Source organism: Pundamilia nyererei, unplaced genomic scaffold (assembly GCF_000239375.1).
Source record: "Pundamilia nyererei isolate P.nyererei 1_Seehausen unplaced genomic scaffold, PunNye1.0 scaffold00001, whole genome shotgun sequence".
Lineage (NCBI taxonomy): Eukaryota > Metazoa > Chordata > Actinopteri > Cichliformes > Cichlidae > Pundamilia > Pundamilia nyererei.
Genome location: NW_005187402.1, coordinates 6,610,177 through 6,633,261, shown reverse-complemented (window position 1 = coordinate 6,633,261; position 23,085 = coordinate 6,610,177). Strand labels below are relative to the sequence as shown.

Sequence of the window (23,085 nt, the reverse complement as noted above, 5' to 3'; positions counted from 1 at the left end):
TGTGTGTGTGTGTGTGTGTGTGTGTGTGTGTGTGTGTGTGTGTGTGTGTGTGTGTGTGTTTTTCTGTCTGCTTTAGAATGAGAAGGTGCAACATCTGACCTTGTTGACCTCCCGAAGAGCAGCCTCAGCTTGGTGTCTTGTCAACTTTCCTCCATACCAACTCGAATCCAAGCCCTGAGCGCACCATGATAGAACAGTCAGTGTAAGTGTAGCGCTATCACAGACAGTTCCAGTTAGACTAGTTAATAAAAGGCAGTTTATAAGATATAAGCATCTCTGTTGTTCTTTCTCTTTGTACAGCATTGTGATCTGCTGTTTCCTTTCTGAAAGTGCTCATGATCTATAAATAAAACCTTAATTGGACCATTGGGTTTTCTCACATTTGTATGAATAACTTAACGCACTTTTTTTTTTTAATACCTTTTTTAGTCTTGGTGTCGAATTGTATTCTTCTGTAGATTGTGTCACTACTGAAGGTTCTGGAATTAATTTACTTGGCCTGAAAGAGGAGAGATTCAACACACACAATTATTAAATAGTTGCATTGAATTAAAGTGAACGTCTTTTTATGCTCATAAATTGTTCAGGCTGTTCTACCTATTGGACACATCAGTAGGCACAGGCACCTTTGGATGATGAAGTTTGCTGATAGTATCTTTTACAGCACTGCCCTCTTGTGGACATTGTTGATGGTGTGAAATAGAAATGATAAACATTGTAACAACAGTGTAACACTTTTGTAGGACACCTGCTATAACTATTCCAGCATGTTGTAGGTTGCATACTTATTTTTGGAATGTCTTTTTGGGATGATCCAGGCTTCTTGCTCCGGTCTAAGTGCACACTTGCAGGAACTTATAAATTTAAAAAAAAAAAAGGAAATCTTTCAATGAAATGGGCGTACAACACTCATCATAACTGGTAAATTCAGCTTGTTGATTCAACACATTTTTGTTACCTGCTGGTCTTAACGGTCTTTGGAGGATGTGATCCCCCCTTGGGGTTGATGGCAGTGGAGGTTTGAAGGTTCTTTGAGAGAATGGTGGATCAGGAAGAGGCTCTGTGCACATGTTATCATACATTCAGGACACATTAATGCCAGTTCTGGTTTCAAAGCATACTAGGTAAAGGAGGAGCAGGAGAATTAGCTACTTCCAAAAAATATAATAAATAAATCAAATAGTCAAACCTCAGAAGAAATTGTACAGTGTAGGTAGGCATAACATGCTGCATAAAATTCTCATCACAGAAACCTGTAGCAGAGCTACATTTTCAGTGCTACAGCCTCAAAAAAAGCTGCATAATAATGTTAGCAAACCACAAATTTGAAGTCATTCCTCTTTTTACCAGTGAGTCACACTAGTCAAAGCAAATGTCACTGATTGGTGCCACAGTCTTGAGTCAGCCTGGGGGTAAAGTGTCTATTTTGTTTGGCTTGAAATTAGTCTTTGTTTTTGTCAGTCTTGTCTCAGACTAATCTCTGAGCAAAAATAGGGCTGCTCTACCCATACAGACAGGTCTAATATAGTCTAGTATCTCTGTGAAAGTGTCCCCAATTCATATAGGCACTGAGATGCTTTCATATATAACTGCATTTCTTTATACAGTATTATTCTGAATTGCTCTCCTTTACCTCTTTGACAGTCTGGAGGTTTTGGCCCTCGGGGGGGTCTTGGAGGCTTCGCTAGGTCTCCAGCAGCAGGCTGCTTGTACTTTGCTTCACTTGTCTTGTCCTGTCCTGGTTGTTGCTCAACTACACTGCAGTTGTAATTCTCTGCTTCGTGTTCTGGACCCTCATAGATTGGATCATCGCTCTCATTGTCCTTACCGCAGCCCGGACATGTGATACAAGCAGAGCGCATGAGTGCAACTCATGACAAAAGCAACTTTTTAAAAAAATTTCACATGACGTATTAGGTGCGTAATTAAGCTGTTAGGTGCATACGTACAATTGCTTGTTAAAACAAATATCAACTTGGTAATCACGTTTACAGCAGTGCATTTAGGCATGCAAACATCTTGAAAGCCACCTGCTGAATGTGGCATGATTGTTATCGCCTTGTCTGAATATTTCCGAAACTGATGAACCCCTGGGTTTTTCCCTCACATAGATAAAGGATTTACAGAAAATGGTCAGAAAAAGAGAAAATATGCAGTAAGTGGAATGTCCGAGTTCAAAATGGTAACTAACTCAGCAGTAATTCGATACAACCAAGTTATGCAAAAGAGCATCCCTGAACACACAACACATTGAAGCAGATGGGCTGCAGGAGAAGAAGACGACTCCTGTCAACTAAGAACAGGAAACTGAGGCAACAGTTCACACATGGTCATCAAAGTCAGGCAGTAGAAGATTTGAAAAACATCTAGTCGAGTTTGGCTGCTGCACCACGTCACAAAGCTCAGATCCTCTCAAACTCAACGATTAGAATCAGAACCAACAACTGCAAAATGCCATCATGTAAACATGGACTAAAATCTCTGAGGAATGTTTCCAGCACTTTGATGCACTCTGTGCCACAAATATTAAGTGATTCTGAAAGCAAAAGGGGGTCCAACAAGTAAGCAAGGGGTGCCTAATGAAGTGGCTAGTGTATTTACTTACGAACTCATCAGATTCCCAAACGTCTACTTCTTGTACAAATACTGTAGTGAAATAAATTGTAAAAAAGAGGACAGTGAAGCCTTACGAAAGATGGTAGCACAATGTTACAGACACGGTTAAACTGACCTTTATCTTGTTTCGGATACTTCAGCGGTTTTGATCTGGACAAAAAAAACCCCAGACAGGTTTTTTTTATGTTCGGTGAGCAACTGTTTTAGAGTCAGCTGAAGATATAAATAGTGTATGTAGTTTACGCTCTTACTTGTGACTAGTAGCCTTCTTGCGCTCTTCTTTGTTGATTTCAGTTTGTATCTTAGTAATTACTCTATAAAGGTGCAGCACAGAGACAAGTAAAATATTATCAAAGATGGTAAGTATCACTATATTATTTATTAATTTAGGGTCCAAAATACTTAATACAAAGAAACATGCAACCAATCAATATAATGAACCTTTTCATGTTTTCAGAGATATTAATTGTTGGGTAATTTGTCAGTGTAAGAAATACACTTTCAGTTAGACTCACGGGACAAAGAGGCAGGGGAACACTTGCAGATCACACTCTGTCATATTCTACATGACATGGATTTGGAGATCATGAAAGTCAGATTTATTGTGATTTCAGAATAATAAAAAAAGAAATGTTACACACACACACACACACACACTTACCATAAACTGTGCTCCATCTATGCTGCTCTTTGTCACTACTCTGTCACAGCCTGGCAGTTTAAGCTGAGAGGAGAGTGAAGCTTTGAGCACATTTAAACCATGCAAGTTTTCTTGTTTGTTTGTTGTTTCCTTAAATTAGCGTGAAATGCTACTTTTTAGATAAGGTGTTACCAACTAAAACAAGGCGTGAATGAAAAAGCAGGAAATATATCTTTTTCTTGGTTAAAAAGTGAGCTTTTGTTTTTGCAAATTATGCAGTCGCGCTTATCAGATGTTCATAAATAATGTTAATCAAGAGACTACAGTACTTGGAAGGTATAAACATCTCTACTTTCACCTTCAAACTAGTTTTAATACTCACCTTCCGCATGTAGTCCGCTAGAGTTTGGGGATTCCATCCCATCACCTCTGCTTTTGAGGGAACGTTAGAAAAATTCATTCTTGTCTGTTGTGAATGATAACTTACACTTGATAACACAGTGACTTTACTTGCCAGCCATCATCTTACTCATCACTGTGAAATGATCGGTCTAAAATTACCCCTGCTTAAGCACACTTTAAGAATGCGTGTGTTTTTTTTTATACTCTCTCACCTATTGTGTAAGAGAGTAAAAGGCTTCTGTGGTCAGAAAGCTATGAATAGAGCATGCATGCACTGCAAATGGTCGATCTGTAAACACAGAGGCTGTTGATTTCATTTCTAACACATGGTTAAGTCTGCTCAAAGTTGATTGTCAATTTTTAATGGACAGCAGACTTGAAAACTGAAATGCAAACCCGGGATAAATAGTGATGCTTGGATTGTAGATGTTATGTCTCACATTGTGAGTTAGGGTTTTATATATATATATATATATACACACACACACACACACACACACACACACACACACACACACACACACACACACACACACTTTTATTACCATTCTACCTTTTAGTCTTATTGTTGGTTGTGTTCGGTCTTTTTTCCCACCTGCAGCTTGTGTGAGACCTCTTGGTGTCTCACACCCTGGTGATAGAGGAGGGCAGCAATGAGAAGGGGTGATCAATCACGCTCTGACCCCCCTGAGCCACTCTGGGAGAATACACAAGTTCCCCTGGGGGGTCCTTGTGGCAGAACCCCCTACCTCTGTTTTCTTCTTTTATCCTGAATTGGAAACATACCCCTGTGACATGCAACTGCCACCAAATGTGGTATAAATAATAAAAAGTGATGGGTCAATGTAAGTTCTTCCTTAAAAAAAAAATTCCTTTACTGAGTCTAAAATGTTTGAAATGCTAAAATCATAAAACTCCTGAAAGATAAATAAATGCAGTTTAGTGGGTGAAAAAAATGTCAAATGCAGGGTCTGCTCAGGGGCATCTCACTTGTAGAGTGAATCCAAGCACAGCTGAGCATCATATGGGAACAATATGGCACCAGTAATGTATTCACTGGAGAGTAGAGATAAAGCGTGAGGGCCTCCAGTGGGGCAAAACCTTCATTAACGCACAGCAGGACAGCATGGGAAATACGGGACATCCCTAGAGGGGAAACAGACAAATGGGAAGTGTGGGAGGGAGCGTTTCAGGTCGGTGAGAGTGTTATTTGTTTGCTTCTGCAGCCAGGAATTTAACTTGATGTTATGCTTCTTTGATCCTTGGTTGTGTTAGAACCCAATTTTGTCCCCAAACAGTACATACGCTAACAGTAGTCTGTTTATTTGTAGAGTTGTGTAACTATTTGCCACAGTGTTTGTGTTTAGATTTAATATGACATGCCTAATTTCACATTGCAAACATGGGTGAAAACTGAAAAAGTGGAATGCATTCGCTGTTTTGCCCCAGGTCTCGGGGCTTTATGATGTAGAGACACCAGATAGTCTGATAATTCATGTCAGAATTTCTCACTTATCTCTGTGTTTTTATTGGTGCAACAGTAACTGTTCTGTAAAGATAGTGAAACAGACCTGTCACCAGACCCATAACTGTTAACATTCCCTCCCCCTACGCCTTCCCCTCCAGCCATGGGCCCCCTGAAGAAGGTAATATCCATGCCATCAGTCATTTAGTGGAATCAGTGGCAGATTTATGACACATCCAGCTGAGAGGCAAGGTTTTGGAGATACAGGGGGTACAGGAGAGAAAAACTGACATGCCAGCAGAGATAGATCTAATACTAATACCTAATTACTTGCAGATGATAAGATTAGAAATCATCTTGCTTTTCAGGGGGGAAAAGTGAGTCATGCTTTTATATAAGTGTCTGATTGCATATACAAGATTCATGTAACAGCGAATAAACACCAGGCTTTAGCTTTAATGTGTTGAGACACATTTGCATTCCATTTGAAATGTGACAAAGACTAGCGTGGGCAATGGTGTCGCCGATTACCAACCAAACACTGTAACTTGAATGGTGGAAGGGCTTCCCTAATTTGTCTTTCAAAGGCTCTTTGCTCTTTGAATAAAAATCAATCCACATTGACATCAAAGTGGTGGCGGATAAACGCTGGATCGACACCTCGGTGTGGTGTAAGCTGCACGATGTTATCCCTGTAATCCCCCTTTTAAAATGCATGCAGTTGATTCTTATTATGTGCGTGCGCGGTGTCAGAAACTCTGGTGGCCCTCTTCTAGAGAAAAACTGAAATTGTAGATACAAATATTTAGAATTTTTTTTTCACATTTTTATTTTAATTACAGCATTCTTAATAAATAGACACTAGGATATCATACACGAAAGAGGGGGGAAAGTGCAAACAGACAAATCCATAAACGCAGTCGTTTTCATTTGGGTCCACGATCTCTTCGTTTTCCATCCCCACCGTCCTTCCTGCCGCACACGTGTCTGACTGTAACGTGGGCGCAGTCCTCGCAGTGCACCTTACAGCACCAGTGGAATTTGCAGTTACAGCTACTCATCACCTCCGTGCGCTTTTCTTCCACTCTCAGGCCGCATTCGTGACACAGCCTGCGGCAGCTCCTTCTTTCCCCTTGCGTCAAGCCCTGTCCGTGCAGCAGACACTCCCTGCCCTCCGTGCCGTGCGCCCCCAAGCTGGCGTTCTTCCTGCAGTAGTCTGGAGAGTCCTGTAGGTAGATGAGCTCTGACTGTGCGATGCTGCCGAGCGCGTCCATGATGGCACCTTGGATATCCGCGCTGTTACCAGCGTTCATGCGCTTTTGGTCGATGTCCAGCTTTTCAGCGTGACTGTACTTGATCCTCAAGTAATTGCCCACGGCTCTGAAATCGGACAGCTGTGTCCAGCAGGTTTTGACACTGCAGCTCTCAGACATTCCGTGGCATCTGCAGATACGCGTCATTGTGTCTTTCACGGCCTGTTGGAAACATGGTTCTGTTAACGGCTGCTGATGCCTTAGCGCTGAGTGATGAAGGGTTAGTAAAGAAGTGCGTGTCGTTTGAAAACAACTCACCATTCGGCCAGCCGCGTTGTTGTGGAGGTTGACAGCAGCCCTAGAGTCCTGACCCGTCTCTTCCGCATCCACGTACTCTTTGGAAATCCTCTCTCCAAACTCCACGTTAGCACTGCAGCCACCCCACAACCATCCGCGACCGCCTGCACGACACAGTTTTGAATACTTAAAGATCATTAATTAAGAACTTGCATGTTGACAAATGGCGCTGTAACTCGTACGTTGACTCACCAAGCTTTCCGTTCTTTGAACCATCGCAGCCACAGTTTTCGAGTTCGCCAAGACTGCAGTTCCTGGTCAGAGTGTACATGACCCCTGCTGAACTGATAGCATGAACGAAAGCCGTTTCTCTGGTGGCTGAATGAGAGGAAACATACAAGGTCTACTGCCACAGCCTCTTATAGGAGAATACATAACCAGCATTGACTAATAACGTGTAGAATGTTGCATTGTTTTTATTATAACTCTGTGATAATCAAGGCCACACTAGAAAGGTACAAAGAAAAATAAAGTGGTATAAAGGTCAACATGTCCAAAGGTCACCAACTAAATCAGCATCAAAAACATGAAAAATAGATCCACATCCATGGGTGTGCGTGTGCATATTCAAGCACGGGTAAAAGAGTATTTTAAAGACACGTCTGGCCAGGGGCGTAGCAGAGATTGCAACAAGTCTAACAATAGTTCTGTAAAGATATTTTAATTGATTTAATTGCTTTAATTAACACATAAAAAGCATAGAAACACTGGAAATTACTTTTTGCCAGGAAAATCTGGGAAAACCAATCATTTGGTTGGAAATGTCGAATAAAACTTGAGGCTCAATAGAAAAACAATAACTACCTCGTTTCAGTCCTTTAAGCTGGGTTGCGCTGTCGGGGCAGTTCCATCTATCCCAGGCAAACTGGCGTTTGCACTCCTGGACGCCAGTCTGTGTGCCCACCTGCACGCTCTTTGCGTAGGTGAGATAGTCCTGCAGAAGAGGCAGTGACAGTCTGTCCTTTATTTTGTTTTTATTACATTTGAAATGTGGAAAAAAATGTTGCCACAATAAAAGCAATCAAATATATATGTATATATACCTTTGACCCCGTCATCAGAAAATTGCTTGCGACCCTGAGAACAATAATAATAATGATAATAATAATAATAAAAGTCATATAATTCTGTCTTCTGTTCACTTATTTTAAAGCATGCATGCAACTAGTGTATACATGTCTTACCAAGCGTATCCAGGATTGATTCTACACGAAACAAACAGCAGCCAAAAAATTGATTGCGCCATCTTCACCTATCCCGTTGTCGTTATCCTGCTTATAGAGATGTAGGTATTTTGACCCCGTGTGCTGCAGCTTTGTCCTTTACTTGACTGAGGACCAAATAAGTCTTCTTCTTTGTCTTGAGACCCGAGAAAGCTGATTGGGTGACTGGTTCAGGAGACGCCTATTCGCACTTCAAAGGTTGGCATTAGGAAGTAATTTATTTACTTCCCAAAGACTGTATGACACCAAGGCACCCGCATATAAGACTAAAAGACTCAGAATTTTACCACCGACAAACTGGGAGGCAGTTACGTGTATTGTATAAAAATATTTATTATTTTAAATAATTATTAGGTAGACTTTTAAATATTAAACCAATTTCAGTAGTCACACGTGATAAACAGCGAACAAACATCCTCGGAACTCCCAAGTTCCCAACACTGCTACTGTTGCTCCAATGCTTGGAGATTTTGGTCCAGAAGACAAAATTTGACCTATACACACTCCATTCAAAACTAAAGGGGGGAAAGGTGCTTTAAAGGACTTTAGCTAAAAAATTTAAATAACATTCATGTGATGCAGAATAATTTCTCATGTAGTTCGTAAATATAAAACTGGTTAATATGATGAAAATCCTATTTATCGAATAATGTGAAGAGTTCAAATTTTGCAAGAGATCCCAGTCATTGTTGATGCGCACTGTTCCTGCCTTTTTGGTTCTTTTTCCTCCCACTTTTGTGCGCGCAAAAGTATTTGGCTACAACTCGCTTGCATTTTTCACACTTAACTGTGCAACACCAGTGAAATTTGCAGTTGCAGCTGGTGAAAACCTCTGTGCGCTTCTTCACCACTTTTAGGCCGCATTCATTGCACAATCTGCGGCAGCTATTTTTCTCCCACTCGGACATGTTCTTGTCCTCCTTAAAGCACTCCCGTCCCTCTGTACCGTGGAGTCCGAGGGTCTGGTTCTTGACGCAGTAATTTGGAGAACTCTCCAGGTAAACGAGTTCCCTTGTAGCGACGCTCAAAAAAGTGTGCGTGACTGCGTCTCGGTTGTCCGCGCTGTTCCCTGCTCTCGCCGCTTTCTTGTCCATTTCCAGTTCCTTTGCATGTTTGTACTTCATCTTCAAGTAGTTGCCCACTTCTCTGAAATCGGCCATCTGCATCCAGCAGGTTTGGATGGTGCAGCTTCCAGATACTCCGTGACATTTGCAGGCCTTCCTCATGGTTGCTTTGATTGCCTGCCGAGAGCACAAACGTTTTACCAAAAAATAAACAGAAAGCCAAACAAAAACAACGATCTCGTTTTTCATTTATTACGCTGTGTCAGAACACTATTGACATAAAAAAAACCGTCAATAATATTAAGATCAAATCTTACCAGTCTGCCTGCCTTGTTGTTATGCAAGTTGACCGCTGCGCGCGAGTCATGCCCATCTTCCAGCGCGTCCACAAACTGTTTGGAGATCTTCTCCCCAAAAGCAACATTGTCACTGCATCCTCCCCAAATCCACCCTACACCGCCTGAGACAAAATAGCACATGACGTTATTTCGCTGTAGGAATACAAGCCAATTTAGAAATCGCTTACTGTAACCGCGGATAGAATGCTCATGGAATACATGTTTACCCGGCTGTCCAATTTTGGAGTCATCGCAGCCGCAGTTGTCAAAGTCCCCAGCCGTACAGTTCTTGGTGAGCGTGTACATCACTCCGGCAGCGCTGATGGCATGGACGAAAGAAGTTTCCCTTGTGGCTAAAATAAATAACAAACAAAGAAATCTGGATTTTTTTACTTGGATATCCAGTTTGGCACGAATAATGCGTAACTGATGAGTTCTAGTTTTGTGCGTGAAAAGCACTTTACGCACAGGCGCTTCAAGATTGCTCTCAAAAAAAGCGCACGACCTCACTAATTTTAGTTGCCATAGATTTGATTCAAAAAGAGTTCTTACCACTCCGCATGCCGTTGTGTGGGGACAAAGAAAGCGTGTTCTCTGGACAGTTCCACTTCTCCAAAGCGAATTGGCGTTTACACTCTTGTATCCCACTCTGTGCGCCCACTCGCACGCTGCTGGCATAGGTCAGATAGGCCTTGGATGAGAAAGGAAAGGAAGTTATGAATATTAATGTTAGTGCTAATTACATAGAATTTGGCTGGAAGGAACAGCTTTTACGCAACACTCATTCTTAAAATCTTAAATGGTATTACCTTAGGTCCAGTCATCAAGAAATTATTCATGGTCCTGTAGAGGGGGAAAAAGATAGCTATGTTAAACCTGTAAGTTATTTTACCAATTGCAAACCCATAGAAACTATATCATTTAAAACGTTCTTTACGAGAGAAAAAAAGGACATACCAAGCAGATGACAGCTGAAAAAGACAACACAGGAACAGAACCAAGACTGCAGAGAAATTCAGTGGTTGCATAGCGTGTGTATTCCAAGCAGAGGCTAGTGTGACGTATTCCAGATGTGAGCGCCAAGAAAAGAAGGAGGCGACTGAAGTTTGTCGCCCTACTCGGCGCTCATGATATTTATATGGTCGTGCCCCCTTTGACAGACAGATTTGTCCAGCAAGTAACATTTTACTGTGTAATGCGTCAACGACATTGGCTGGGGCTTCCCATGGACAAATAGGAATTGTCGGTGCATAAGTGCACTTCAAAGAAGCAACGCAGACGAATTCACCTGTTGTTCCCAGGCTCTGATGCTAATTATAAAAACAAAGTATATGCATGGATTTAAAGTATATGTATGTGTGTCAGTATATGTGAATCCATATGAGCACTACGTATAGAATAATTAAAACCATCTTCTAATAATCCCCCGGATTTGGAGACATTTAAGAATAAAAGTATTATTTTTGACTAATAGAAGATCATTATTCACACAAAAAGTAATCTCTGTATGGGTTCATTGTGATGATTATTGTTCATCTTTATGTGCACACAAATCGAAGATAGCTTAGCTAAAAGATAATATAAATAAAATCACTTGAAACATTCGGGAGATGGCACCAGTATCCCATGGGGACACTGGGTACTACAAAGCCTTACAGCTTTTCAGGAGTGACAGTATATAGTCATGTAAATACCGCCTCACACATCGGCGAAATTGGCACCGTTGTGATAATAGGATAATAGATGTTTCCCTGGGAAACAACTTGGTGCGAAAACAGTCTGGGATTTACAAGACCCGTAAGGGCTATGACAATTAAAATGTAGCATTGCAAGGTCATTTTATTTCATAATATGTTTAGTTTGACTCTTGATGAAATATTAAAAAACTGTAAGTTATATGCAGGTTTAAGCATTGGATGATCCTCTCAGGCTGATCACGTTTAATCCCGCTGATTCGCTTTCTCGCTTTAGCCCACATAATCATGTCCCTCATCAAGGAATCATCACCACCAGTTTCTGTCTTTTCATACTTTTACTTGCGACTTGGACAGCGGACTTGTCAGATCCCCTTTAAGCCACTCAAAATCCCTTAAAACAATAATTCACTCAGCCTGCACAAAAAGCGGAGAGGTGTAGATAATCCCCACTAATTAGATATCAGCTAAGGTCGTGACTGAAACCTACAGCTCCCCTCCCCACCCCACCCCCGGTCTGACTTACTCTCAAAAAGTTGAGAATAGTAGAGAACAGCTTAAGCCAATAGAGAACCTTTAACGATATTAATGGATTTACTGATAGAAACAATCAATCTGGGCGTGTCTACATGACGACATAAGTATCGAAACTCTCAGGACTACAGATCAGGACAAAACACCGGGCTTATTGGGTGACATTTTAAACGAATATTGCAAGGAGCACATAGAAAATTTCTTTTATTTTTTTTACCCACCACCTTACACACTTTGGGAGTGAGAACGTGTTGCACACACGTACCCTTTTAAGTAATTGACAGTGGTGAAGTGAATATGCATTAGTAAAACTGAGCTAAAATAAATTTCGGACACAGGAGACCAGTGAGAGTTGGTGAATGGCTTGCAGTGTGAAGTACGAGAAGTGGGTCTATCAAGACTCGGGAGGTGAGAAGTTTGACAGGCGGAGGCAGGGTGACAGGAGCAACACCCGCAGGCGGAGATTTGGGGTTATAAATCACTGATATTGAGTTTAGGGTGGGTTTACTGGTCATTTTTGGTGTCACCGTAATGTTTACTGAATAATTCTGAACATCAATTTAGAAGTCAAAACATAGCTGTAACCAGTGCCTTTTACAGGAATATGGGGAATGAAATTATTTTTCACACCATACTCAGGTTCACGTTTTTTTTTCTTCCAACGCAGGTGATGCAATCAAATTTAACAATACAAATCATTACGTGCTATTGTAACGGTCCCCACCCCCATAGAGCTATTTCTGTCAACTGCTCCATTTAACTTTAATATTTAAAATGACACAATCATTTCAACAGGACAAAATGCTGTCAGTTAAAACAATACATATACTACGACTGTGCTCTGGGATACATTAACAAAACCGTCAGCTTTGTTGACTGACTTTTTCTCCAATTTTAGTTGATTCACCGAGCTCAGCAGCAGACGTCAGGCGTTTAAGAGTCTATAAATATGTGAAAAGGCTGGTGTCTTTTATAGAATCATGGTTTGGAAGTCCTAACTTGTGGATGGTGGTCAGGTTAGGGATGATCTTTGGACACAGGAGTATGGCTGTACCGCTATATTAATGCGTCACACTCCTGCGTGTATCATTAAGTGGAAGGGCAACAAAACTTCATAGCAGGGTTTTCTAAGTGAGGCATGTCCCATACAGCAGTCCAAGAGCATAACTGCAATTCAACAAAGTTGAAATGGAAGCTGCAGATCTCACCATAGCAGGGAATTCTGACGTTGATTATCAGACCCGTGTTTAACATTGCTTAGAAATGTTTGTAGGTTTTTTTTCTGTCTCGTGTAAAAATCTTACACTCTCAATTCAATTCAATTCAATTTTATTTATATAGCGCCAAATCACAACATAAGTCGCCTCAAGGCGCTCTCAATTCTCTTCATTTTGCATTTATTTAGTTAGTGGTAGTTTTCACACTGAAACCGCAGCGCTTGATTAGATCATCCTTCTGTACACTGTCACAAATCTAAGCGTGAACATCAGCTTTCTGATTTTTTTTTTAGACCATGTGGACATACATTTTTATCTTCACGTGGCCAAAAAAGTATTTTTTAGTTTGTTAGTGACTATTTCTTCAAATGTAGTGCAGTTTGTATTTTTTTATTTTACATTTTTGATACTTCTCTACCAAACTAACAATTAATTATATTCTATTCTAGTGCCAAGATTGACAGATTGTATTGGTTTAGTAACACCATAAAACCTAACGCTGTTCTATTTATTACATGAGCCTGGACCCCTGAATAGTTAGCGCTTGTTTTCTTAAAAAAAGGCTAAATGAATTATTGTTATGATTATTATAATTGTTTGTTATTGAAGACAGATTATTTTGTCTATCAGTCAAGTAATAGCAAATAAGACAGGGTAGCCTGAAATGTTAGCCACTGTGATAAACAAATTGGAATAATTTCCAATTCGGAATTATTCTGAACAGTTACTCAATTACTATATTTCTATTTTCAATATTGCTTTGTGTTTGTGTGTGATTAATTTATTATTTAATTTAGTAGTTCATGTTTAATATTACAAGAGTCAGCATAAGGGCATAAAAAGACAACACAGCTGCTTGAGGCCTCCACACCACCAGGGGGAGTCTCAAGCTCATTAAATGTCACACAAAACTAGCGGGTAAATGTATGTGTATATATATATTTTTTTTTTCATCCGTGGAATATAAATTTTTAACATATAAAACAAAAACAAAAATGAACCTTTAAGTAAGGTGAGCTTGGTTTATATTGTATGTGAATCAAAGGCATTATGGTTGGCAGCCTACCTTTAGCTTACTAGTCAGTTATAACAGCCCAGAGAACATGTGTGGTCTTTGTGTTTGGATTATGTTCCTAAATAACGATCATTTTAACATAATGAAAAAATTCTATTAGCTAGTTCTTCGGTGTAAGATAATTGTTATTGCTCAGTAACTAACAGGTGAAAATGTATGTCCTTAATATTTGACTACCATTGTCCCATTATGAAACAGGCCTTTTGTTCTATAGACCAGCCTTATTTTGGAGTCTTTGCTGTTATAATCCAGCATTGTTACACCTCAGTTAGCTCCGTGTTTAAATTTTTAAGACCTGCTTCTACTGCTTGATTAAAATATTTCCTCAGAAGCTTTGCTGAAATATTTCGGAACATAGAAAACAACATCTGCCTATGGTGCTTTCCAGTGCACTATAAGCCACGATAAGGGTTGTGTTAGGCGTACAAAGCACAAAAAATCAAGCATGGACCATATCTGGTTAATGCTGGGCTGATTAGCCACTAGCACTATATTTTCTGATCCCAAACCTTATGCTGGTTTATTGTAATGACATTAACATTAGCACTCTAACATACATTAGTAGGTAAAACATACACCAGCATTATATTACATTTTTTTCTATATTTTAATGTGTGAGTCATTTGCTTTATTTCTTTGCCTCATAAATACAGTGTGTGTCTGTGTTTGTGATTGTCTTGATTTGCACATCTGTAAAAACGAGACATCAAGATGCACAGGACTGACTGGTTCCATGTCTTCATTTTTATTTCATAAATAAAAGTAAAAAGTTGATTAAGAAAACATCCCACATGATTTAACTTCAATTACTCCCATGTCCATAACCAGCTCCCCACCAGCCCTATAGCCTGGATGCCTGCCTGTCTCTCTGTGCTACATCACTACACCACTTCCCAGTTTGGCAACATTGGAGACATGTTAGCTATACGCTAACAGCACAAGACAGGCACCCAGGCTGGAGTTTTAATATTGGTTACAGAGGCTCCCTTGTGAGGATGCCATATACCCTTAAAAGCACCCTGGGGAGCTTAAGAGCACCCATTTCTGAAGACAATGAAAGAGATTCAAATACTGTAATAATCAAAAGAAAGTGCTTTTTGTTGCCGCATCTCAGCTTCTTTTCTTCGTGTGCTTGAGTCAAGGTGTGGCATCGCCTTTCCTCTCTTGCTCAATGGCTAGAAAAGAAGAGAGAAACACAACCGTTGGTAGGCTCTTGTTCAGTAAACGTGTGTGAGGATGTTGCTTTTTGATTTTGCTGTGCATAAAATGTGTGATGACATTGCAGCTGTTTGCTTCAGAGCTCCCGCCGGCTGACAATGCGGTCTCTCGATAGCACAGGAAGTGATGATGAGGAGCTACTGACAGTAACAAATGATTGCAGACGACGAAGCCTTTGTGGCTTCAACAGTGATCAGAAACACACGGCGCACAACGAGCACTCACTCTCTTTGGTGGGCAGAGGGTTTTTCTCTTTTGTCTCCGTCTTCTTCAGCTTCGTCTTGTCGAAACGAGCGATCTCGGTCATGTCAGGCTTGTCAGACATTTTGGCTGGCAAAGGTGAGAAAGATACCTGAGCACACACATTTGACCTTTCCTGTCGAGCCTTAAATTGATAATGCAGCATAATGTGATCAAAATCATTGTAGCAATCTGAAAGTTCATCGTAGGAGCCATTAAATCTGTGAAAGCTTTGTCTAGCCTTTAGAATAAACTCTGCAATGACTGTACATAAAGGGAGTGGCTACTACATGTGCTGCTCAGACTACATCCACATGGATGAACATGGGTGGTGGCTGCCTCCCACACGGCTTCACATTGGCTTCTCCAAAACGTAGATGTAGTCAACATGTGCTTGCTTTCACCCAGCTGTATTTTCTTTCCTTTGTCCCTGATTTTACCTCTCTAAGGCTAAAGTCTTTGTTCTCTCCCTCTGCATCATCTCTCTCTCTTTCTCTCTCTCTCACCCTACTGCATCCACCCCTGCAGCCTTGTGGATATAGGCAATGCTCCACAGGCTCCACTGCAGTTTTATTCCTAGGCTAGCCTCAGGTCTGACTAATCTGCCTTTCACAGTCTAGCCCAGTCATGCCTGTCTGAACTGCTGCTTTGTCAGAGTCTTCTGTGCAAATATGACAAGCCCACAAGCCTGCAGCAAGTCATTTACAAACCAAGGAACGGCAATCTCCTCACTAGTGTGAATTTGAATGGGGCCTAGGAAAATCACTTTGACAAAGAAATAGATATGCTTGGAACACATCCAGAATTTTATGGCGCACTGAGTCATTTCTTTATCGCGACATGTATATACACTAAGCTTAGCATTAATATTAATATTAGCAGTGATATTCTCACCCTTTCCGATTCATTGTTAAATCCAATTATCCAAACAATTTGTAATATTGTATCTTTATCACTATGACCATCGGTGTCCTCAACATCCCTTTTTCCACATTTTTTCTGCTGCCATTGCCCATCTAGCCACACCCAATCCTTTGTCTGAGTCCTGGTAAAAAATCAGAACCAAAGAGAAACACAGAAATGAAGAGCATACTAAGAGATGAATCATTCTTACCGACGTTCCACGAAGCAGTGGGCTAAAATCCACCGGTGGAGAGAGTAGGGAGGGACAGCGATAGAGAGATGGAGAGAAGAGAGGGGCACGGAAGCTGAGTGATTCTGCCGGTGTGTGCACGCCTGCCTGCATCCAGGGTGTGGGTATAAGAGAGAGGGAGGGGAAGAGAGAGAGAGGTGGTGGTGGTGGTGAGAGAATGACTGAGAGCTTGGTCAGCCTCCCTTCATGTCATCAATATTAATGTTCTCAAGGGGAAAAGACTAAAAGGAAAGCAAACACTAACAAGAAACAGCTGTTTTGTGTAGATCATCTAAACATAAAATGATTAATTATTCATCTAATACAAAGAGTTTGTTATAGATTGCCTTAAACCCTGTTTTGCTGAGTAAGCCGGGCACACAATGCACGAAATGCTAAAAAGGGGAGTCGAGCTGCTTCTATTACTAAACACGACGACATTTAATGGATGTGTAGTGTATTTCACTGAAAAATGATATATTTTATCACTGTACTTATTTGTTTTTTTCATTTGTCACTACAGTAAATAATAAGTATAGCATTATATCAAAGTTCACTAAGTAATAGCGGTTTATTTTTACTGAGACATGCCATGGACTAATGCCACATTCCACAAAGTATCACAGGGTGTCGTTGCTGTTCATGGTCTAAGCATCTGCAGTGGTGAATAAATAAACTGTCATACATCTTGTGCATGTTCTCTCAGTGTCTGTGTAATAGTGTGAGGAAAGTACATATTAGCATTAGCAGTTACATATAACTTTGATATACTTCTCCCCAAAAACCACCAAAACCACCAAAACAGGAAGTAAGGTAACAGGAAAGAGATTGCATACAGTTATTAAAACACCCAGTACTTATAACAGTAACACCTAGTATTTCCTGTTTTAGAAAGATGTGAAACTGTACCATGGAACTGTATACACTAATGTACTAATGTAATGTACACTAATGTATACACGTTTAATAACTTATAGTGACAGTATATCAGCAGCACTTAATTAAAAACAAACTAAAACTAAACAATAGAAATGTATATTTGCATTTGTCAAAATAGAGGTCACTACTCTTGACAATAGCCTGTTTATATCACATCCTCTCTATATATTCAAATATTTAATATAAATTCATGTGAAACTAGAAAAAAATACAGATTAAATGAAAGCAATTAAAATGTCCACAAAACTCAGTGTAGCCATGGTGAAATATGCTTTTTTAGTGACTATTCTTTTGGATCATGCTAATCACTTTGTTTTAATTGAATGCTTGAAATAAATGGTAAATGGCCCGTATATGTATAGTGCTTTACTCAGTCCCTAAGGACCCCAAAGCGCTTTACACTACATTCGGTCATCCACCCATTCACACACACATTCACAAGTGATCAATAAAAGTGATCAATAAAAGAAGATATAGAATAAAATATAGAATTTAAAAGAACTTGCATAGCACAAAACTTCTTATTTTCTATTTACTATTTCTTTATTTCTAATTTCTTCATTTTTTATATAGAGACAAGAATGTAACATGAGAAGATTCTTTATATCAGGGGTCTCGAACTCCAGGCCTTGAGGGCCGGTGTCCTGCAGGTTTTAGATCTCACCCTGGGTCAACATAACTGAATCAAATGATCAGTTCATTACTAGGCCTCTGGAGAGCTTCAAAACATGTTGAGGAGGTAATTTATCCATTTAAGTCAGTGTTAGATCAAGGACACATCTAAAACCTGCAGGACACCGGCCCTCAAGGTCTGGAGTTCGAGACCCCTGCTTTATATAATAATTTACTGTGGGAAGCACCAACAACAATGTGATGGCCAAACCCATGGCCACACTCTAAAAGTCTAAGTAACTCTTTTGTATTCTTTATTTCTTCATTTAAAACAACACACTTTAATTTGCAGTAGTTTATTGATTGGTTTGGATACATTTGTTCTATTTGTAAGCACGCATATTTAGTTTACTCATGTATTCATACCAGTTCATTACTTTGTTTGGTTTGTGACTAATATTTGTTTCTTTTACCTGTTTCTCACCTTTCATGATCCCTGGGAGTTGCCAGACAAAAAGTGGTAGCTAGGGTTTAAAGCAGTTAAATAGAAAGAGGGATGATTGGACTGCACCACCACTTCCTGCTGAAGGGGAGAATGTGTATTTTCTTTAATTAAAAAAGCTTTTGTACTTAACTAAATATTTGAGTTTAGGGTTTAGTGGGTTTTGATTTTTTGATCTTCTTTGGTGTTTAGTTTATTAAAAAGCTAGACAGTGCTGCATAGTTTTTGTGGTTTTGATTGTGTTTTGTTTAGTTACCCCTGTTGTGTCATAGTGGTCTGACCCAGCTACTGCCCCTGTGTGTCATTTCCTTTGGTTTGTTGAGTTTGGAGTTTTTTGCCTGAGTTTAATTTTGTTCCTATGACCTCTTTTATTAGCTCATCATTTATTACTTTTGTAAAATAATTTTTTGGGTTAAATAAATGAAAACCCTTTTTTCTAATAATTCCTGTGACTCCTGCTAATTCAACTCGGTCCATCATAAACAACAACAACAACAACAATGATAGTAATAATTATAATAGAAATCTTATTTCCCAAAGCATTATTACTTATGTAATTAATATGATTAATTTAGTTAATGATATATAAAAAAAGGAAACTCTGCTTTTCTTTAATACAATTTACATCTTTTATCAACATTATTGCATCAAAGTCGATATACCATCATGTGACTCTGGTGTCACAGAAATTTCAAGTAAACATTTTATGTGTTGTACTTACATAATAAACCCAAACTGCATGATTTTGACCCCAATATGAAATAACTGAAATAAACACACAACCGGCCAGCCAGGAGATCTAATCTCTCTGGAATGTCTTGGGTCTACCCTGGGGCCTCCTTACCTCCTCCTCCTTCTAAGGCATACCAAAAACACTTCATCTAGGAGATGCCCAGAAGCCATTCTGGTCAGACGCCTGAACCACGTCCAACTGGCTACTTTGGATGTGGATTCATAGTGGCTCTACTCTGTGTCCCTCCCAAATCCCCAAGCGTCTTATCCTATCTACAACAGACAACCCAGACATGCTTCAGAGGAAGCTTGTTTCTGTTTGTATCCATAATCTCATTCTTTCAACTATCCAGAGCTTGTGATCATAGGTGAGCGTCAGAACATAGATCAAACTGTAAATCAAGCTTCATATCCACATTACCGAAGATGCCACACCAATCCATCTGTCAAACCTCCCCTCAAACATACATAAGATCCTGAAATACTGAAACTCGTCACAGACACTCCACCTTTTTCCACATGAGAACCATGCAATCAGACTTGGAGGTGCTAATTCCCATTCCATCTGCTTCACACTCAAATGCAAAGTGTTCCAATGCAAGCTGGAGGCCATCTCTTGATGAAGTCAACAGAACCACATCATCTACAAAAAAGACGCAATGACACCACTGAGCCTTCCATCCCCCCACATCTTGGCTGGGCCTAGAAATTTTGCCCAAAAATATAATGACAACAATCAAAGGGAGCCCTTTCTTCCCAATCTGACTTATTGCAGAAACGATTACAAGCATCTAAAACTAATCAGACTCAACAGGCAGTTATGGCACACAGTTTTCCCCATACTATACTGACATGTTACAGGAGGAGCAAACAGTTGGTTACTCCCTTTCTGTGATTTGGCAAGTTAAACGTTAAAAACCATTGCTGAGTAGATTTTCCAGCTGAGCATTGAACAGTCAATGGGTAGAGTTTTCCTCACTCCCGAGAAGGTCATCGCTGCTTTGACTGGGGCTTTTAATGTAGCAGTATCCCAGTATTGTATCAACTCTTGTTTTCATGTGTGGCAGACCAGGTTATGGCCCATCTCTCAGGTACAGTAGATCCAGCAACTTCTCCAACGTTCTGATAACTTCCCGTATGTGAAGTTCCCCATCCAGAAGGTGAAGTCACGGTTGGCACAGTTGAAGTGTTTGTTCCTTAAAATAACTGACCCCTGGATACTGTGCATTACTCCAATTTAGAACCCATGGCAAATATATTAACTAAATATTAACTAAATACTGTAAATAGTTCCATTTATTAAAATTGCAAAGGTGGAATTAAGTGCTTTTGCGCAAGCTACCCTGGAGCACCAAATTGCTAGTTACACACTGAAAAAACCCCCCCAGAAAGCAGACATAGAAAAAAAGGTCTATCATTAGGAAAAGTGTGGCCAACTAAGTTATAAACATTTTGGAATGATAGGACACAAAAAAATAAAATAAAAACACCTATGATGAAAAAAATATGCACCTTTATTCTGCATGCATTAATGTCAATAAACTGGTTCTTCTTGAATTTTTGTAGTGCTAGGCTGAAAACAATATTCTACTATCCTTTAAACTAAGAGGATTAATGGGGCAATCATTAATCATTTATTACTCATTAGCAGCTGTATGTGGGTGGTTTTATTTTCCACCTAACTCACTTGGTGCTCAAACAGCTCTTGATTACATCATACACTAATAAAGTTGTGATGTGAGGAGCTCATGGTCCTTTCCTGACATCATGAAGCCCGCTACTCATTCCTCTCTAATCTTCCCAGAGGTACGGTTACAGTCTGCCGATGGCAGCTGCTGAGGAAACCCATCTCAAAAAAGAACAGCTCATCTCCAATCAGCATAGATGATGAGTCAACATGACCTGGAATGGAATCAAGTGACTGGATATGAAATGACATCATTCATAAATTTTAATTCTTTTATCCCCAATAAATACTATCTACGATTTCTTTTCTTTTTTTTGCACATCTCTCCCTCTTTCTTGCTATATATTTTATGAAAAAAATGAAAATAGATTGTTTGTACAATTGTTTGTACAATTTTAACACGGTTGAAGTCAATATTTGGTATTACCACCTTTAGTCTTCAATAAAGCCCGAACGTTCCCAGGCAACTTAGCTGCCTGTAGTAGTCAGTGGTCTTGGAGGACAATCTATGAGTGAACGTGTTCAATGGTTTGTTTTTGAATCCAGATATATTTTTACTGCAGTGGTCATTTTTTTTGCATCATTATCATGCTGCAAAAATAAAGCATTTCACACTTTCAAGATGGTACTGCATGGTGGATCAAAATCTGACAGTGTTTTTCTGCATCCTAATTCCATAAATTTTCAAAAGATCCCAAACATCACTGGCTGAATCGCAGTCCCAAGCCATGACAGAGCCTCCACTGTGTTTTATAGATGCGTGTGTACATCTCTCCTGACCTCCTCTGCACATATTGATGATTATTTAAACTAAAAGTTATACCTTTGTATTCCTCACTTCATAGCATCTCGTGCCACAGATTTTCTGTCTTTGGGAATTTCCTTGTTAGTGCAAAATTCTATTTTATAAGGAAAAATGGCTCAAAACTTTTGCACAATATGGCATGAGTGGTACTTCATTTACTGATAACATGTTGCCAGTCATGTTCACTTTTGCTGCATTGTGCTATAAATTCCCTGCACCAACATATAGTACGATACATAAGCACATAAGCACTTAGCCCTTTCAGTCTGAGCCCAACCCTTGAAATGATGCGGTGATTTAAGCAAAATGACCTCTGGTAAGCACTGTGTTAATGTGTGACATCACATTACTGGATGACTTTGGGCTTTACTGGATTACATCAACGTTATATTAAGATCACTGTCTCTAAAGTGGTCTCTGAGGAAACTACAGCACCACCTACTGGCTGAAGTCTTGAGGTTCTTCATTTAGCCCAATCCATTGTGCACACAGAATTGAAAAAAAAAAATTACAACAAAATTAATCATATCTTGCAACCTGGTTATATCGAGACTCAACTCAAACCTTGCTGAAACCTACATACAGTCTCTAAATAATCCACACTATCCTACGTGAATGCCTTCTGGAGCTCATTATATTTCAATGCTCTTCAAGTCACACACTGATTCAGCCTTTCAAGCATATCTTTCTAATAAGCTGTTTGTTTCCTTGTAATGTTGTGAAGGGGGAAGACGATTTCTGACCTTCTCTAATTTGTCCAGGCCCTCAAAATTAACCTTTTTGCTTGAAATGTTATATCTGAGGGTGGGAGAGGAGACACGCTCTGACAAAGGTCAGCCTTAGAAGTCAACTGACTTGTCAGAAAAATCTGACATCCTACTTCCCGTTGATGAGTGGTAATAGACCAGTACACCTTTTGTGGGTTCAAATCTGTGTTTGTGCTACAGTGTTTAAATCAATGATACCAGTAGAGAAGAGCACATACTGAGATCCCATAGGCAAAAAATGGCAGAACCATACATAATTCTATAGATGAATAGATAAATGATATGTAAGAACTACTCTTTTATTTTTTATTTTCTCTCTCTCTCTCACGCTCTTTTTTTTAACATCCAGAAAGGCCTGTTCTGACACATTAAAACAATTATTTTCTTTGTACTAAACACAGGATGGCAGCACAGGACTATTTAAAATTTGTTGGCTTAAAATTAAAGTGAAGTTAACAGCCTATGAGGGACCACCAGGGTGCAGTCATCCCTCAGCACTAACCAACAGCTGGTAACAGCTTAAATTGTACTGTCACCGACTATGTATGTATGTGTGTGTGTGTGTATATATAT

At 39.7% G+C, this 23,085-nt stretch overlaps 3 protein-coding genes across 3 annotated transcripts; all 3 read right to left on the bottom strand.

Moving 5' to 3' along the window:
• Positions 1–5,951: 5,951 nt before the first annotated feature.
• On the bottom strand, positions 5,952–7,861 carry LOC102215571 (protein Wnt-8-like). Its single transcript, XM_013915433.1, has 5 exons — positions 7,777–7,861; positions 7,538–7,667; positions 6,926–7,051; positions 6,695–6,837; positions 5,952–6,598 (listed from the first exon to the last, which is right to left on the bottom strand). The coding sequence occupies exons 1-5, from the start codon at positions 7,852–7,854 to the stop codon at positions 6,050–6,052; spliced, it is 1,026 nt and encodes a 341-aa protein (XP_013770887.1). The 5' UTR covers positions 7,855–7,861; the 3' UTR covers positions 5,952–6,049.
• Positions 7,862–8,639: 778 nt separating this feature from the next.
• On the bottom strand, positions 8,640–10,508 carry LOC102215285 (protein Wnt-8a-like). The gene is made up of 6 exons (XM_005719938.2): positions 10,316–10,508; positions 10,168–10,201; positions 9,911–10,049; positions 9,586–9,711; positions 9,338–9,480; positions 8,640–9,197 (listed from the first exon to the last, which is right to left on the bottom strand). Exons 1-6 carry the CDS (start codon positions 10,384–10,386, stop codon positions 8,640–8,642), a joined length of 1,071 nt encoding a protein of 356 aa, XP_005719995.2. The 5' UTR covers positions 10,387–10,508.
• A 4,069-nt stretch (positions 10,509–14,577) lies between these two features.
• tmsb2 (thymosin beta 2) lies at positions 14,578–16,609 on the bottom strand. The gene is made up of 3 exons (XM_005719581.1): positions 16,451–16,609; positions 15,322–15,426; positions 14,578–15,053 (listed from the first exon to the last, which is right to left on the bottom strand). Exons 2-3 carry the CDS (start codon positions 15,419–15,421, stop codon positions 15,016–15,018), a joined length of 138 nt encoding a protein of 45 aa, XP_005719638.1. The 5' UTR covers positions 15,422–15,426; positions 16,451–16,609; the 3' UTR covers positions 14,578–15,015.
• Between the last annotated feature and the right edge of the window lie 6,476 nt (positions 16,610–23,085).